This window comes from Mus pahari, chromosome 10 (assembly GCF_900095145.1).
Source record: "Mus pahari chromosome 10, PAHARI_EIJ_v1.1, whole genome shotgun sequence".
Lineage (NCBI taxonomy): Eukaryota > Metazoa > Chordata > Mammalia > Rodentia > Muridae > Mus > Mus pahari.
In genome coordinates, this window is record NC_034599.1 from 112,011,365 (window position 1) to 112,029,314 (window position 17,950).

At 54.2% G+C, this 17,950-nt stretch overlaps 1 protein-coding gene across 3 annotated transcripts in view; it reads left to right on the forward strand.

The window, feature by feature from the left end:
- Dlec1 (DLEC1 cilia and flagella associated protein) overlaps nucleotides 1–17,950 on the forward strand; it is a 47,398-nt gene that overhangs the window by 20,731 nt on the left and 8,717 nt on the right. For 2 of the 3 annotated variants that reach the window (XM_021206539.2, XM_021206538.1), the window contains exons 11-26: nucleotides 479–569; nucleotides 1,212–1,374; nucleotides 3,618–3,810; nucleotides 4,518–4,576; nucleotides 4,932–5,100; nucleotides 5,525–5,618; nucleotides 5,773–5,903; nucleotides 6,006–6,164; nucleotides 7,488–7,627; nucleotides 13,472–13,625; nucleotides 14,213–14,323; nucleotides 15,660–15,784; nucleotides 16,213–16,392; nucleotides 16,548–16,618; nucleotides 17,008–17,159; nucleotides 17,760–17,878. In XM_021206539.2, coding sequence (XP_021062198.1) covers nucleotides 479–569; nucleotides 1,212–1,374; nucleotides 3,618–3,810; nucleotides 4,518–4,576; nucleotides 4,932–5,100; nucleotides 5,525–5,618; nucleotides 5,773–5,903; nucleotides 6,006–6,164; nucleotides 7,488–7,627; nucleotides 13,472–13,625; nucleotides 14,213–14,323; nucleotides 15,660–15,784; nucleotides 16,213–16,392; nucleotides 16,548–16,618; nucleotides 17,008–17,159; nucleotides 17,760–17,878 — 2,111 coding nt within the window. The remainder of the gene's footprint in view (nucleotides 1–478; nucleotides 570–1,211; nucleotides 1,375–3,617; nucleotides 3,811–4,517; nucleotides 4,577–4,931; nucleotides 5,101–5,524; nucleotides 5,619–5,772; nucleotides 5,904–6,005; nucleotides 6,165–7,487; nucleotides 7,628–13,471; nucleotides 13,626–14,212; nucleotides 14,324–15,659; nucleotides 15,785–16,212; nucleotides 16,393–16,547; nucleotides 16,619–17,007; nucleotides 17,160–17,759; nucleotides 17,879–17,950) is intronic. The other variant, XM_021206540.2, reaches the window with a different exon arrangement.

Consider the following 17,950-nt stretch of genomic DNA (forward strand, 5'->3'; position numbering starts at 1 on the left):
AGGTGCATGTGCTGTGTTCTGCAGGGTGATGCATATGGCTGTCTGATGACGCCCACAGGACGTCCTCTGGCCTCCAAATACACTCCGTGGGACACCCTCCCACATACGTACTAACTAGCTCCATTCATTTAAAAAGTCAGTGTAGAGCATTGCGGTTTGAATTTGAAAGGTCTCCCAAAAGCTCTTTCAGTTTCCTCAGCAGCTGGCATTATTTGCAGAGTCTGTAGAACCTTTCACAGGTGAGGCCTCACTGGTGGAAGAAGGCCAGCAGGGGGTTACAGGCGGACCGCCGGTGGGGGGGGGGGCGTTACAGGCAGACAGCCCGGGTGGGAGTGGGGTTACAGGCAGACTGCTGGGGCGAGGGGGGCGTGGTTTACAGGCGGACCGCCGAGGGTTACAGGCAGGCCCCGGTCCTTGCCATGCCTTTTAGGCTTGCTCTCTGTCAGTCTCTGTTACACACACCCTTCCTCTCCCCTAGGTCTTGTTTCTCCCTACTGGCCTAGGAAAGGCAGAAGAGACCTTCATCATCGTGTGTGACAACTGTCAGATAAAGGAGGTGGTCATCGTAGGTGGGGCGTGGCTCCAGGAGCGGCTTTCCACAGTACCACAGCAGCCGCATGCTGTGCCTGCCCCAGCTGGCAGAGAGGGGATCTGGGGGAGGGATCACTGCCTCGAACTCCTGAGCCTCTGTTCCCCTAGTGCCCAGGCTGCAGGTGAAGTCTTTCATTCTTTCTCTTGGAGTCCGCTTTGAACTCTGAGAGTCACGCGTGGCCCGCGTGGCTCACACTAACACCTCTAGGGCTTTGAAGGGTTGGAGAGGGTATTTTTCTGAGTTATACAGATGCACACGGTTTTTTCTTTCCCTTTCTTCCTCTCTCCCTTCCCTCCCTCCCTCCCTCCCTCCCTCCTTCTCTTCCTCCCTCCCTCCCTTCCTTCCTTCCTTCCCTTCCTCCCTCCCTCCCTTCTTTCCTTCTTTCTTTCCTCCCTTCCATTTGTCCATCCAGTTCCACTTAGTAGTCATTAATTAATCATATGCAAGGCTCTCCAAATCAAAGTCTCCGGACCTGAGGGTGGATGGGGGTGTTCAAGGCCCACTTTCCTTTTCTGCATGTTCTGGGGACACTGGATAAGGTCATCTGCATGGGATGTGGCATGGGTCCTGTGGCAGCCTCTGGTGATACTTGACGAGCCTCACGACTCTCCTTTGTCAGGAACGGGGCAGCTGGTGGCTTTGGATCTGATTCATATTTCTGGTGGAAAAAGTGAGCCAGACCCAGGAGAGCTGAAAGATTTAACAGCCCAATACTTTATCCGATTTGAGCCTGAAAATGTCCAGTCCACCGCAAGGAAACAGCTCATCATCAGAAATGCTACGTGAGTGGCTCTGCACGTCATTGACACACAACTGCGGCCCCATCTTAATTAGCCCATTATTCCTCATGAGGCAAGAGTGTTTTTCTAACTCAGGGGGAGTTGTGAACCCAGAATGGACCTAGAAAGATGGAAGGATCTTGAGTCACACCGCCAATCATGCAACCATTAGACATGAGTGGCTGTTTCTCTTTATTCGGGGTGTGTGTGTGTGTGTGTGAGATTGTGTGTGTAATGTGTAAGGAGTGTGTGTGATGTGTAAGGTGTACAAGGTGTGTGTGTGAGAGAAGTGTATGTGAGGAGTATGTATGGGGTGTGTGTTTGTGATGTGTAAGGTGTGTGTGTGATCTGTAATATGTGTGTAATGTGTAAGGTGTGTGTGTGTGATTCTAAAGTGTGCAAGGTGTGTGTGAGGAGTATAAGGGGTGTGTGTATGATGTGTAAGGTGTGTGTGTGAGGTATGTGTGTGTGTGATGTGTGAGTGAAGAATGTGTGTGTATGTTTGGGGTGGGCTCGGGTGCACATGTTTGTGGGCTCTGTGGAGGGCATGAGCAGGCTAGAAGACAAGCTTGGTTCTGGTTCCTCGGGTCCCATCACCTTGGTTTTTGTGAGTCATTATCAGGGACTGTCCTCAGCAGTTGGCCTAGGCAAGGCCGGCAGGAAGCCCAGAGGATCGGCTGCTCTGGACCTCCCACCTGGGGATTAGGAGCATGGGTCACCACGCGGGCTTTTGTTGTTCTTTTGTACAGAGTCTCACCTTGTAGCCTTGACTGACCTTGAGCTCGTTCTGTAGACCAAGCTGGCTTCACGTTGGCAGAGACCTGTCTACCTCTGCCTCCTGAGTGCTGGGATCACCATGACTGGCTCAGGCCAGGACGTTTTACTTTTTTGTAGTGTGGGTCCTGAGATGTCACTTGGGCTCCCATGCTCACGGAGAGCTGTCCTCCCAGCCGTCTGTTTCTGTTTAAATCGATTACAATGAGATCAGATGACAAGGCCCTCCTCAGTGCACCAGCCTCTTTTTAAGTCCTAGGCAGGCACTGATAGCTACTAGCGACTGTGCTGGACAGCGTGGACCTGTCGGTTCTTCATCTCCGGGGGAAGCCAGGTGGCACTATGTGCTTGTTGCCTGCTCACCATGCCAGTCTGTGTGTGTGTGTATGTATCTGTGTTCATGTCTGTGTGTGTATCTGTGTGTCTGTGTGTGTATCTGTGTGTGTGTGTGTGTGTGTGTGTGTGTGTGTGTGTATCTGTGTGTCTATGTCTGTGTCTGTATGTGTTCCTGTCTGGGTATATGTGTACGTGTATGCGTATTGTGTGTCTGTGTGCGTCTATGCATGTGTGTGTGTGTGCGTCTGTGTATGTACATGTACACACACATATATGTGTAGCTTATATACTCATAGGTAACTATAAAATGGTTAACAAGGCTTTCTTAAGCAGCGTTGGTGTGTTTGTCCTGCGTCCTTCCCTCTCCTGCACTCCGTTTCTCCAGTCATACCACTGAATCCTATTCCCCTCTGGCATGTCTGAGTAGGTATCTAAAGAGGATTTTCCAGAGATGCCATTCCGTGTTCATAGCATGGACGCCTTCCAGATCCCAGGCTGGATCTTTAGGCTCAGCCCTCACTGTCAGGATATTTCTCGGGCAGCCTTCCATCATCACATTCATCAGCCTTAAACTTAGTGAGCCTCCAGCCCCAGCTGCCCTGGGACACAGGAGTCAGCCGCTTGGCATGATAGGAGGGACTGATCCGGCACCCCACCACCCCAGCCGCATGCCTTGAGTCCTGTCCCTCCTGGTGCTATAGAGCTGACACTGTCCCTGTTCATAGCTAGTGGGTCTGTGAATACAGCTATCATCCCAGCAGGCCATGGCTGGAGGCAGAGGTGAGAGTGTGGTAGGGAAACCAGAAACAGCTCGGGTGGCAGGGAACACTTCAGAACAGCCTGGACTCCTCTAGTGTAACAGTTAGTGTATGACATCTCGCCTTTCCCACCTCCCCTGACTCACTGTGGTTTCAGTCTCCAGCTGCTATGGTGGCGGGCAGTGGGTCTCCACTTTGGACTCCCTTGCTGTCTTTACCTAAGTTACTCTCAGCTCCTCTGTGGGAAAAGCTTGAAGCCTGATCTGGTCACTTCTTGTCCAGAATAGAGCAGACCGATCATCCATCTAGTGGGAGGGCCTTGAGGGGGAGACATGGCCTTGAACCCACAGCCCACTGAACGGTTGGTCGCCCCCACAGACACGTGGAGCTGGCCTTCCACTGGCAGATCATGAAGCCCAACCTGCAGCCTCTGATGCCTGGGGAGACACACAGCTCAGACAGCATCAAGTGCCACCCTGACAGGGAGACAGCCTTCTCCATCATCCCCGAGAAGGGCATCCTCCAGCCCCACGCGGACCATGAGTTCATCCTGAGGTTTTCACCTTACAAGGTCATTCCTTAGCCAGTGACGGGGGTTGTGGGCTGTGTGTGTGTGTGTGTGTGTGTGTGTGTGTGTCCTCCCCCAACCCCCATCTATGTTCCTGAAAGATCCTGAAATTACAGCTGGGCCTGGAGAGGCACATGGGCTGCAATGCCAGTCTGGTGTGCAGGATTTGGCAGCTTGTTTCTTGGTTCTGGCCACATGTCCCCCACCCCACCCCCAAAGACAGCCTTGTGCTTGTCCCTCAGCCCCGGTGACTTTCACAGTTCAGCTACATCAAAGCACATAAACATCTCCACCATCCCTCCGCAGCCCCTATGGAGCAAGGCATGAGCTCCTGACCAAATGCCGGCCTGCCACAGGGCTGGGCCAGGGCTCTGGTTTTAGCCATCCCGAGCCTGAGAGGGGCATGGCTACTTCCGGAGCCAGCATGCGAGTGTTTGCTGTACACGGGAAGGGGTGGCACCTTAAACACACCAGGCGAGGATGTTAATGGAAGCCAATATCCGACTTGGGGGCTGGGGCTCTCTTTGCTGCCCTGGCAGGGATCTCATTCTGCTAAGGTGGAGAGAGGACCCTGGGAGATAGCCTATCTTTGAGAGTCCTCTGTCACCCTGACTCAGGAAAGAGGAATTCCTGCCCGTTCCCTAGGTCGCTGCAGGCAGGCAGCCTGTCTGGAAGGCAGGTCTGGTTATCACGCTGTGTTTCTCTTGCAGCTCAAGTGTTTCCACAGTGTACTGCAAATGGTTCTAGAAGCTGTCCCCGAGCCCTTAAGGTGAGCAGGGCGTGAGCCTAGGTAAGGGAGATTCGCTGCTACCCCTGGGCAGCCTGTCTGGTCACTGTCTGCGTGCTTTGGGGTGCTTTGGGGAGGTCTGCATGGTGCACTGGCTAGAGGTGGGTCTCCAAAAGGCACAGTGCCCAGGGCTCAGTCTGAGGACGTGCTCTGTCCCTGGAGGCAGCAGGTCTGTGCCCCAGGCTCTCAGCTGATCTGCTGTCACTTTGCACTGTCACAGTGTAGACTTTGTCACATGACTGTGTGCTTGGGGGTTGGGGGGTAACGGAGCAAGACCAAACATGTGGGATAGAGGCCGGGCCATGCTCAGTTCCAGTTCAGAGTGGGTTCTGTTCAGCTCAGGGCTGGAGAATCTGGGGGACTACTCCTACTCCGTGGATAACGTGATCGTCCTGGAAATCGAGGTGAAAGGCTTGGCAGAACCCTTCCAGGTTCTTTTAGAGCCTTACGCCCTCATCATCCCCGGAGAGAACTACATTGGCATCACCGTGAAGAAAGATTTTAAGGTCAGGCATCCTCTCGCCAGCTTCGGCTGGTCCAAGCGATGCTGTAGTTAGCTGTAGGTATAGTCCAGATAGAGTTAAGTAGGTTGCAACATGGAGCCCAGTCCTGTTCAGGGGACACCCCCCCCCCGTGTATATGGTGGTCCCGGGCCAGGCTCGTCTCACTTATGTTACCAGTGTACCAGAATCTTCTGAAGTCAGGGCTGTGGAACTCTTTCCTGGGTCTTCAGCAGGATGTGGTATTGTATGCCTACATCATGAGGGAAAGGTGCCTCTTGGGAGGGAGGCCTGGGGCTTCAGACGGTCAGCAGCCAGCAGAGCATCCCGTGATCCCTCGGGAGCCCGTGGTCCCACCGTCTTCCAGCAGGTTCTGATTTGATATGGAAGGGCAGTGCCCAGGCAGCCTGGACTGGCGTGTGTCTTTCAGATGTGGAACAACAGCAAGTCACCCATCAGATACTTGTGGGGGAAGACCAGCCACTGCCACATCATCGAAGTGGAGCCCTGCTCCGGGGTGATAGGTAGCTCGCCTGCAGGAGGGTGTGGCCTCCCCTGGCTGGATGATGCAAGGGTACCCGTACAAGACCCTGGATGTCCTGCGGTCAAATCCAGCCTTGGCCTGGAAGGAACTCACCCCACCTCTGATCTCTACCTCCGTGTCCTCTTCCTCTCCAGAGCCCAACGAGGTCGGATATTTTGAGTTGAACCTAACGGGTGGGGCGCCTGGCTCAGTCAGCCAGGACCTGGAGTGTGAAATCAAAGACTCCCCGTGCCCGGTGGTACTCCACATCGAGGCCTCATTTAAGGTGCCGTGGGTGGGTGGGAACTGGGCGGCTGGTAAATGCCTGGAGAGGTTAGGACCCAGCCACTTCCCGGTCAGGCAGTGTCACGCCCCTCTGGTGTTCCAGGGACCTGCCGTGGTCATTGATGTCCCAGCCCTTCAGTTCGGTCTGCTTCGCCTGGGAAAGAAGGCTTCCATCTCCATGCAGATCCGGAATATCAGCCAGCTCTTTGCCGTGTGGCATTTGAAGGAGAGCCCAGTGTGCCTGGCAGAGAGGCATGAGGATGTAAGTGGGACCCTGCAGGCCTCCCCACGGGACACTCACCCTTGGCTCTTGTCTGAACTGGGATCCTTGCCCTGAGGCAGTAGTGGAGGCAGGGTGGAATTCATTCCCCCAGCCCCCAATTCCACCGGCGTTTCCTGTCCCCTCTTTTCGAACACTGGATGCAGAAGAAGGTAGTGTGGAGGTTCTCCTTAGAAGCAGCCTGAGTCCAGAACTCAAACAGGCAATTCAAACAGGAAGGAGCCACGGCCACCTCTGCAGGAAAACGTTGCAGTTTGAGTACCTGCCACCAGGTGGCGTCTGGCAGCTCAAACCTGAGGGCTCTACAAAGAAAACTCAAGTTTGGGGGTGTGAGCTGTTAGTTGCTTTCAATCCCAAGCAAAGCACACACGCACACACACACACACACACACACACACACACACACACAGCATGGTGGCACATGCCTGCATTTATAGCGCTCTGAGACAGAAGGGTCAGAAATTCATGGTCCTTCTCCGATGACGCTAGGATGGGGTCAATCCTGATCGGGAGGCACCTCCAGGCAGTGTGGCCCTCACGCCCATTGTCCTGGTCTCACTGAAGGGAGAGCAAATATCCTTTCTGGTGTGGCCTTCCAATGACATTCCATTAACCAATGTGGCCCTCTTGGGACCCAAGGCTTCTCAGTCCCACAGGTGCCGTCCCATCAGGGGCAGGGGTTGGGATAGGGGTCCCTTCCCAGAGAAGACACTGTGGGACACTGTCTTGGTCGTTTCTTGTCATCTGTCTGCTCTCTCCCTTTTGTATGAGGAGGGGTGTGTTTGCTGACAGAGGACTCGATCCTGGGGCGGGAGGGTGGGGGAGAGAATACCAGGACTGATACAAGAAGGAAAGCCTTCCTCTATCTGTAACTTCTGCCCACCCCAGGGGGCTTACCCGAGAACCTGAAGGCTAGCCTCAGCTGAAGCTGTCCTAGGTTAGCCTGGGCCTGCGCAGGGCACCTCCTCCAGAGCACCCAAGCCCCCCTCCTGTTCCTCTTTGGTCTTCTCAGCCTCCCTCTCCCACCCTAGTCGCCTTCTTCTGGCTCCCACCTCTTAAATCTGTGCCAGGGAGCGGCCACCTCTGCCTTGCCTATCCCCTTGCCTGAACACTTAGGTTTTGTTGTCTTTTTCCTAACGATCTCACCCAGATATGGCCCCACGCTTGCTTGCCTTCTCCTTGGCCTCATGCCTGTGAGCTCCAGGGGCATCTTGGGGGTGACCCTGGTCAGGCCTAGGCAACCTGCAGCACCTTGGTTCCCTCGCATCAGCCTCACATCTTCACTGTTCTCTGCATCGGCCTCAGGTGTCCCCCTTCAACATCCAGCCTTTCCGTGGCCAGCTTCTCCCTCTGGGGGAGTGCAGAGTGACCATCACCCTTGAGGCCTCCCAGTGTCAGCGGCTGCAGACAGTCCTGGAGCTGGAAGTGGAGAACGGGTCCTGGAGGTACAGCAGGGTGGGTGGCACAGGGGAGGTACAGCGGGGTGGGTGGCACAGGGGAGGATGGTGGGGTGGGTGGCACAGGGGAGGACAGCGGGGTGGTGGCACAGGGGAGGATGGCAGGGTGGGTGCCATGGGGGAGGACGGCGGGGTGGTGGCACGGGGAGGACAGCAGGGTGGTGGCATGGGGAGAAAGGCGGGGTGGTGGCACGGGGAGGACGGCAGGGTGGTGGCAGGGGGAGAACGGCGGGGTGGTGGCACGGGGAGGATGGCACGGTGGTGGCACAGGGAGGACGGTGGGGTTGGTGGCACAGGGAGGACGGTGGGGTCGGTGGCACAGGGGAGGATGGCATGGTGGGTGNCACGGGGAGGACGGCAGGGTGGTGGCACAGGGTGGATGGCGGGGGGTGGCACAGGGAGGATGGCGGGGTGGTGGCACGGGGAGGATGGCGGGGTGGTGGCACGGGGAGGATGGCACGGTGGTGGCACAGGGAGGACGGTGGGGTTGGTGGCACAGGGAGGACGGTGGGGTCGGTGGCACAGGGGAGGATGGCATGGTGGGTGGCACGGGGAGGACGGCGGGGTGGTGGCATGGGGGAGGACGGCGGGGTGGTGGCACGGGGAGGACGGCGGGGTGGTGGCACGGGGAGGACGGCGGGGTGGTGGCACGGGGGAGTACAGCGGGGGGGTGGCACGGGGAGGACAGCGGGGTGGTGGCACAGGGAGAACGGCGGGGTGGTGGCACGGGGAGGACGGCGGGGTGGTGGCACGGGGAGGATGGCGGGGTGGTGGCACGNGGGAGTACAGCGGGGTGGTGGCACAGGGAGGACAGTGGGGTGGTGGCACAGGGAGAATGGTGGGGTGGTGGCACGGGGAGGACAGCGGGGTGGTGGCACAGGGAGAACGGCGGGGTGGTGGCACGGGGAGGACGGCGGGGTGGTGGCACGGGGAGAACGGCGGGGTGGTGGCACGGGGAGGATGGCACGGTGGTGGCACAGGGAGGACGGTGGGGTTGGTGGCACAGGGAGGACGGTGGGGTCGGTGGCACAGGGGAGGATGGCATGGTGGGTGGCACGGGGAGGACGGCGGGGTGGTGGCATGGGGGAGGACGGCGGGGTGGTGGCACGGGGAGGACGGCAGCAGACCGTTTCCAAACCGCATTTATAGTTTGTACAACTATGTGCTTATCTAGAGATGTTTCTGAATTTAAAACTAGACACGGGGCTGGAGAAACAGCTCGGGGATGAGTTCTTGCTGCTCTCCCAGATGACCAGTGTTGATTGCCAGCACCCAGGCCAGGCAGCGCAGGCCGTCTGTCTGTCTGTCTTCTGGCTACCACGGGCTATTTCCTAGCAAGAGGAAGAATGGGAAACTGGAGACGCCCCAGGTCACAGAGAACGGGCACAAAATCATCACCGACACTTTTGATGTGTTTTATAAAACGGTGGTGGTGGCAGTGGTGGTGTTTTTAATCTTTCTGGTCGTCTGGCCTAACTCAGAACACCCACAGTAGGAAAGAACTTGAACCTTACAAAGTTAAATGTTTTTCTACTTTAATAATACTATCAAGAGAAGCCAAGCCACAGACTGGTTGAAGGTATGATCAGGGAGAGAGACACTGCAGCATGCGCTGCGGCTTTTGCTAGCAGCAGGGGTGTGGGGCAAGTGGAACCGCATCACCAGACAAAAACTGGGAAGGCTGAGCAGATTCAGCAACCCCAGTAAATTCTCACGGTGTTTCACCTACTCCTGGCCTGCTTCCTGACCTGGGACATGTGACCACAACACCCAGCATGAGGACTGTAGCACAGAGCAGAGTTCCCCATGCTTATACTTTATCTAGACGGGCTGGCAGAGGGTTTGGCCAAGAAGCTGCCCTTCCTGAACATTCCTTCCTGCAAAAGGCATTTAATCTCTGGTCCACCCTGAGTAAGTCATAGGCATTCATTTTCTCCTACCAATAAACAATTTGGACAAGAACCACCATGAAGCGAAGACTTCATCAGATCCAAGCAGCCTAAGGTCCCTCTGTGCCCCTGACACTCACCCCTGCGCTAAACCAGAACCCCCTCCCCCCACCCCCATCCCCAGCCTCACGGTTCCCAGAGGCATCTGGTTGTCCAGGAGTTAGGGAACCCCAGCTTCGGGCCCAGCCTGCATCGTTTCTCCCCTGGGCTGGAACCCCAGCACCTCCTGTTTCCTCTGCAAGCATCGTTCACAGGAACCTGGACCCACGTGGGCTCAGCTCAGACCCACACGGGCTCAGCTCTGATGAACTTAACTCCGAGCCACTTTGCAGAAGCCTCTTTATTGTCACACAAAGGCACTGTTAGAAAGTCAGTTCCCGAATACCAAAACCTCTTCTCTGGTCTGGGACTTGTCTGAAGGAACCCAAGCAATTCTCAGCCATACAGACAGACAAAACAGCTCCATAAGCCTCAGATAACAGTCCATCATCGACTGTTTACAAAAGGCTGCTTCAGAGTCCACGTGCCTTCACTCAGGAATTCGTGCCAGGGACACTGGCTCTGCTAATTTCCCACTACACTTCTGTTGGGTGAAGTGTTGTATGTGTGTGTCTGTTAGTCTGGCTGGGGTGTAAGAGTGCTCTGTGTGTGTGTGTGTGTGTGTGTGTGTGTGTGTGTGTGTGTGTGTGTGTTTGTCTGGCTGGGGTGTAAGGTGTTCAAGCCTTCCATGTCATTGTACATCTTAGTTCTGCTCATTCTTTTTCTTTCTTCTCTCGTGTGTTACATCCTGACTCATATGTTGCATCCCCCTTCCACTCCTCCCAATGCCCCTCATCCCTCCCCTCACCCCCAGATCCACTCCTCCTACATTTCCCTTCAGAAAGCAGCAGGCCTCCCAGGGATGTCCACTGAATATGGCATACAAAGTTACGATGAGACACCCTCTTCTCTAGGCAGGACAAGGCAGCCCAGCAGCAGGGCAAGAGGCCCACGACCTGACAGAAGTCAGAGACACTCCCCACTCCCACTGTTAGGGTCCAGCAAGAACATCAACTATGCAGCCACAACATATGTGCAAGGACCTAGCTCAGACCCATGCAGGCTCCATGGTTGTCCATCCCTTCCGTCTCCAAACCCCTGTGAGCCTTGCTTAGTTGATTCTGTGTTCCCCTGGCATCTTTGACCCCTACAGTCCTTCTGCCCGACACCCACAGCCAAACATTAAGTGGAGTTCAGTTCATTCTTAAAAGTAAGCTATTGAGGTCTCCAACCCGTTCTGGTTGAATTGTCCATTTTCTTTGTAATTCTGCCAGCTTCTGGGAGGTGCACACCAGGCCCAGCAACGCAGAATCAATTACTGGCTTTTGTAGTTCTCTGTTAGGTTAGATAAAAGAAATGAGTTACAGGGAAAAAAATAAATCTATTCCATCTTTTATATTTACTTATAGATTGGGTTTTTTATAGTATCGTGCCAGTCTAGACCCCACCAGAGAGATAGAACAACAATATATTTATTAAAATACAATTTTGGGGTTTGGGGAGATTGGGAAGTTAACGAAGTGCTTGCTGTGAAAGCATGCACACTGGAATTTGGATCCAGCGCCCACATAAGAAGCCGAGCATAGCTGCGCACATGTGAAATCTCAGCACCCACATAAGAAGCGGAGCACAAGCTGGGTGTGGTGGCACATGCTTTTAATCCCAGCACTTGGGAGGCAGAGGCAGGCGGATTTCTTAGTTCTAGGCCAGCCTGGTCTATAGAGTGAGTTCCAGGATAGCCAGGACTACACAGAGAAACCCTGTCTCAAAAACAAAAACAAAAACAAAAACAAAAACACAAAAGAAGGAGGAGGAGGAGGAGGAGGGAGAAGAGGAGGAAGGAGGAGGAGGAGGAAGAGGAGAAAGAGGAGGAAGGAGGAGGAGGAGGAGGAGGAGGAAGAAGAAGAAGAAGAAGAAGAAGAAGAAGAAGAAGAAGAAGAAGAAGAAGAAGAAGAAGAAGAAGAAGAAGAAGAAGAAGAAGCAGCAGCAGCGGAGCACAGCAGCACATGTGTATAACCCCAGCATCTTCATAAGAAGCCAAGCACAGCTGCATGTGTATGTAGCCCCAGCGCTGGGGAGGCAGAGACAGGCAGAGCCCCAGGTCTCACTGGCTCACCAGCTTAGTTGGATCCTGCCTCGAAAAATAAGGTAGATGGCATTTCAGGAAGATGCCCAACATTGACATTCATCTCAGGCCTAGACACGCACATGCTCACGCTTGAGACTATGCTTCACACACACACACACACACACACACACACACGTGTGAGACTATGCTTCAGCCATACATAGTGCATGCCTGTAATACCAGCACTTAGACAGTTGAAATAAGAATTTCATGAATTTAAGCACTGTCAAAGATACTTAGCAAGACTATGTATTATGTTATACATACTATACAGTGTATATGTACTCTATATTATATAATATACAAACTGTATGTATGCGTGCATATATGTGTGTGTGTCTGTGTATATATGTATGTATGTATGTATAATTTCTTGCCTGAGTATAGCTGGCCAGGCAAGCCCAGGTTCTTGGTTTTAAGGCCTCTGAGATTATTGACAGGCCCATCTTGACTCTCTAGGATAACCTCCTTTGCTTACCCCATCAACTCACCATAAATTTTAATCATACTACAAAGCACCTACAGCCATCTAGACAGAGCAGTTGTCCATCAAGCTCAGGACAAGGGGCGGGGGAAAGCATACAAAAGCAAACCTCTTTATGTCCATCAGTGAACTGAGGACACAGCCCAGAGTACCACCCGAATCCCAGGGAGAGTCAAACACAGAAAGCAGGTCAGTTTCCCTGAAGCAGAAGGCAGTTGGAGCCAGTCATGGAAGGAACACTCAATAGCTTCAACAAATTCTGGAGGCTGAATGTTGATTGGGATAAGACTCAAGACTTTTTATAGAAAGGATTTATTTTGCTTGTACTTCCAGGTCATAGTGCATCATGGCTAAGGGAAGTCTGGGTAGGAACTAGCAGCAGGAAACATGGAGGAACTTGACTAGCTCCCTCTCAGGCTCATGCCCAGCTAACTTTTCTATACAGCTCAGGACTGCCTGCTTAGGGAATGGTGCTGCCCACAGTGGGCAGAGCCCTCCTGCTTCAGTTACAGTTCATACAATCCTCACCCCCACACATGTCTACAGGGCCAATCTGATCTGGACAATCAATCCCTCAACTGAGACCCCCTTCCCAGATGACTAGGCCATGTCTAATTGACAGTTAAAGCTAACTAGGACAGGAAAGTCTCGATTCTTGTAGTAATGACAGAAGAATAATTTTTCCTTTGATTAGGAACAGGAAGAAATGAGTGACCATTCTGAAATAAGCCCTGAGTATCCTTAAATTTTCTCCTGTTTCAACTTTGAGTGATTTAAAATTTAAACATTTTGTTTCTACATGCTCATGTTAAAGTATAAGACTATGGCTATGTTTTGACTAACAATCCTGTATGTTTGCTGAAGCTGTGACAAAGTTGGTTTTAAGAGTTATGCTTGGTTTTTGTTACTTTTGGTTTTCTGGAGGCAGGGTCTCACTCTGCAGCCCCAGCCTGAAACTCCCCACATACCAGCTGGCTGTGAACTCACAGTGATCCACCTGTCTCTGCCTCTGGGGCTGTAAATGTGCACACTACCCGTAACTGTTTCGTTGTTGGTTGTGGTGATGTGCTTTGGTCTGGCTTTTGTTTGTTTCTTTTGTTTCTTATTATATTAACAGATTCCTCAAGACTTTCTGCAAAGACACCCTCATGCTGCCATTTTATAAATTGCGATAGTTTTGTTTTGTTTTTTCCCTTTCTGATCCACGTGCTATTTGATTTCCTGTGTTTCAGCTACCTTCCCGTGTATGCTGAGGTGCAGCAGCCTCACGTGTACCTGAAGAACAGCCACTTGCAGTTCAGCAACCTCTACCTGGGCGTGCCCACAAAGTCAAGGACCACGCTTGTCAATGGCACACTCCTGCCCACCCGGTTCCACTGGGGAAAGGTGACCGAGATGTGTGCGGCCCCGCCCTCTGAATGGCCGCCTTCCAGAAGAAACGTTCAGCCTCCCTCCCTCCCTCCTTCCCAGAGCCTTCTGCTCTCTTCACCGTTCACAGCAATGTGTGGCTCCTTAGGGAACAGTTCATCTTGCCTGACCTTTCATGGCCCCATCCTTAAGAAATTCTGGTTCCCTGGGACACAGCTGGGACCTCCCAGCCAGCACAGTCCACAGCTGGTCCACACAGTTGTTGGGAGCCTGGTCATGGCAATGTCCCTGTGGTTGTCACTGGAGCTTGCTCTGAGAGCACCATGAGACAGACCTCAAAGGTGGCTCGCCTTCTGCTGTCCAGCACAGTGGGTTGCCCGGTTTGTTCAGGAAACTCCATGGTGGACAGTGAAGCCCACCCAGGCTTGGGAAGGAGAGAAGGCTCTGTGTGGTTGTTGTTGTGGTTGTTGTTGTTGTGGTTGCTGTTGTTGTTGTTGTTTTCTTGAAGTGCTCAGCCCTGTCCAGCCTGCTGGGTTAGCAGTCTGTGTAGATCCTGCTCCATCTGGTAGCCTCACAAGACGATAATCCTGTCCTGTGTCTTACAGCTCCTGGGACCTCAAGCAGATTTGTGCACAATGACAGTCTCTCCCACACAGGGCCTGCTGGGCCCCAGTGAAGAGCTCCAACTCACCTTGGAGTTGACAGCACACACAGAGGTGAGCGAGGCAAGTCACCCTATCTACCCAGCGGTACCCATGCTCCCTGGAGGCCCATCACACACCCTGCTCCTGCTCTTCACGAGTGGACAGGCCACTTAATGGACTTCCTTTCACGCTGGACCCACTGTCTGAGGCCACAAGGCTAGAGAACCCAGTGGAGGCTCAGACGTGCCTCAAGACACACTGACCATGTTGTCACTTCCTCTGCTTTTCTCTAGGTGACCCTCTGTGACCTCAGATAGCCCAGTTGTCCAGCTGTCCCCAGGCCAAAGCCGTTGTTCAAGGGAGGCACTGTTCTGGATACTACAGATACAGAGGGAGGCTAAGAGTGGCTAGCATCTTTCCCAGGAGAGGCTCTGATTCTCCCTGGAGTATCCCCGAGGGATGCCATCACAGAGGGACACTCGCTTGAGTGTTGCTGGCAATCTCTTTTCATATCTTCTGGGAAGAGAAGCACCCTCAACTTCTTAAAAACAGTTTCTTTTTTCTTTTCTTTTTGTCTTTTTGGTTGGTTGGTTGTTGTGGGTGTGCGTGTGAGAGTGTGCGAGCACATGCCACTGCATGTGGAGGTCAGGCGCCAGCTTTCAGGGACTTAAAGGCCCAACTCCTCACCCCTCGATGGCAGACACAGGTCCAACGGGGCCTTCACACACAGCTGAGCCTGGGTGCCAGGGTGCCCGTCACATAGGCCGAGCCTAGCACAGAACCCTTTCCTGCTGCCCGTCAAAGAACATGTGCTGCTCTCTGCCCCGTCTCTGGAAGCCGCTCTGTGGACTCTCCCTCTTTAGTTACTTCTCTCACTATCGTAACAAAAGCATCTCAAGGAAGGAGAGGTTTATCACGCTGTTCGCAGTTTGAGGTTGCAGAGCATCATGGCAGGGAAGCCTAGCCACGTCAAATCACTCCTACAAACAGGAAGCAGAGAGGGATGAATGCTGGTGTTCAGCTCGGATCTTTACAGTTATCCCAGGACTTTCTCCCATGGCACAGAATGCCCACATTTCAGATGGGTCTTCCCACCCAGGTTAACACTGTCTCCTTCACAGGCATGCTAAGCCATCTGTTTCCATGGCAATTCTAAACACCATCAAAATTGACCACAAAGATTAACCATTATACCTTCCTGTGGATATATACAGATATATAGGGCAGGCACATATATCCATGTATATTGGTCAGCCTCTAAGGGGCTTGTCTGGGCTGGCAGGATGGCTCACTGCAGGCTCTGGAGGCCCATCCTCAGGCAGAAGGCAAAGCCTTCACGTTGAATTATCTGTGGCTCATCTTCTGAGGCCCCAGCCCCGAAACCGACCTGTGGATCACCTTCCTGCAGGGAAAGCTGACCAATTTGGTTCTCCCTTGTCACGTGTCTGGCATGGAGGAGCCACTGGCCCTGGGCATCTCAGGGAAGCCTCTGGGACTGCAGGTGACCATCTCCGTAGTGGAATCTGCCAGAAGGTGAGTCCAGGGTAGGTGCAGCCACGTGGAGGGCTGGCACTGCACAATGGTACTCCTCCCAAGCAGACTCCCACAGCAGAGAGAAGGCTCCCAAGTTGTCACAGGCCTCACCATCTCTACAGAAACCTTTCCACACCACCCATACACACTGCGAGGCAGGAGATGGCAGGGATCCTCTGCAGGTTTTCCCACATGAGGCCCAGCAACCGGGAAACATTCCTTTCTCACGCCACTGGGGCAATTTGTACAGCCTGAGTACACCTCTGGTACTGTGGATTGGCGAGAAGCTCAGGGTTGGGGTCTGGCGCTCCATGAGGAGGGAATCAAGAATTAAGTTGGGTTTCAGGACTACTCCCCCACCGAACCCAGGTGGCTCTCTGAATGGGAGCAAGGGTGGTGGGTAACATAGCGTCTGTGGTGTGGGACAGCAGCGCCACCAGCACTACCCAGGAGGAGCCGTGCTTGGACTTCGGCTCGAAGGTGCCACTGAGGACCCCCGTGATCCGCCAGATCATCCTGACAAACTGCTCCCCGATACAGACTCCGTTCACCCTCACGCTGGAGTACTTCGGGAGCTCCCAGGACAGCCTGTGCAAGAAGACCAGCATGTGAGTCTCAGCATCTTCCTGGGGCATTTCCCAGGGCGCGCACTGCGGGATGGCCTCACTGGGCATTCGTGTGGCTCAGAAGGCTGCCACAGGCTATGGCTCGGGGTGTGGGAGGGACTGACTACCTCCATACTATCCTCTCTCCCTGTGTGAAGCCCTGACGTGCCTCCGGCCCTGCTAAAGACGGCGCGCATCCAGGAGCACGTGGCCAAGAAGGAAAGGCTGGGTAAGCGACACCAGCGTGGCAAGTGTCGGGCCCACGCCACGGGCAGAGTCAGGTTTGATGTGGCCTTCTGACGATGTGGGCCAGCGCCTGCCAAGGAGGGAGGGGCGGCCAGAGACCCCCTCTCAGTGCCTTCATCAGCAAAATCCCCAAGATGGCCAAGGGTTTCCCCTGCCAGGGCCTGAGGCATGTATATAGGACATGGTTTTGGTTTGGGCTGGCAGCAGCTTGACTTCAGAGGAAGTACAAGACCGTGCATGGGCAAGCAGGCCACCTGACTGAGGAGAGGTTGCACAGTGGCTCTCTACCAGGCCAAGCCTTACTAACCCTTGGGGATTTTGCCCCTCACTCTCAGTCCAATGCCCTGACCCTCCACATTCTGTCCTCCCCAGACTTTGTGGAGAGCATGTTATCTCACAGGAAGGGAGCTGCCTTCCTTCCCCACATCTCTCAGGGCATGCTGGGAGCCTACCAGGAGCTGTGTATTGACATCACAGGCTGTGCCAACATGTGGGGCGAGTACTGGGATGAGCTCCTCTGCGTGGTAAGGACGTGCCTGTGGGCACGCCATTCCTAGTCTCCTCCCTGCCAGCTGTGGCCCGCAGCCTCTCCAGGCACAGCTGCTGCCGGGTGCTGCCCGCTCACACCCTCCACTGCTTCTGCGGGCAGGGCTGAGATGCGTCAGACAGGAGGGTCCCCCTGCGTGGCAGAGCCTTCTGGGTCTCCATGCTGTACAGGGCAGGCTGGGAAGAACAGTATGGAGTAACGAGGCGGTAACAGCTCCCCATGCTCCTCAGCCTGACCCGGATCTCTGCATTTCATCGTTTGCTAGCCGGTCTGTTCACACAGACAGTCCTTAAGAAACTAAAAGATAGAGAAATTTGAACAAAGAGGCCCTAGGAGGGCAGAGGCCCTGAGGCTAATAGATCAGTAGAGACAGCAGGGCTGTGACGGGAAGGAAGGGCAGCCAGGAGCTAGGGGTGAAGTAGCCCAGGCTAAGGGTGCCTAACCTGGGGACTGCGCAGTGAGGGAGGCTAGTCAGCAGGAACTGAGTCCTGGGGACCCTGGGCTAGTTGGACAAGCGGAAGCTTTGCCTGACGGAAATGCAGTGGCTCTCACTCACAAAGAGCTGATGTGCTTGCAGGTGGGAGACCTGCCGGTCACTGTCATCCCGGTGTACATGGCCGTGGTGGGCTGCCCTATCAGCTCCTTGAGGAATACGTGCTACAGTGTGGCCCCATTCCAGAAGGAGCCTATCACCAGGTGCCCAGCCTCAGCCCTAGTCTCCGATCCCCAGTGACTGGCCACACACATGCATACACATACGGGGGGGGG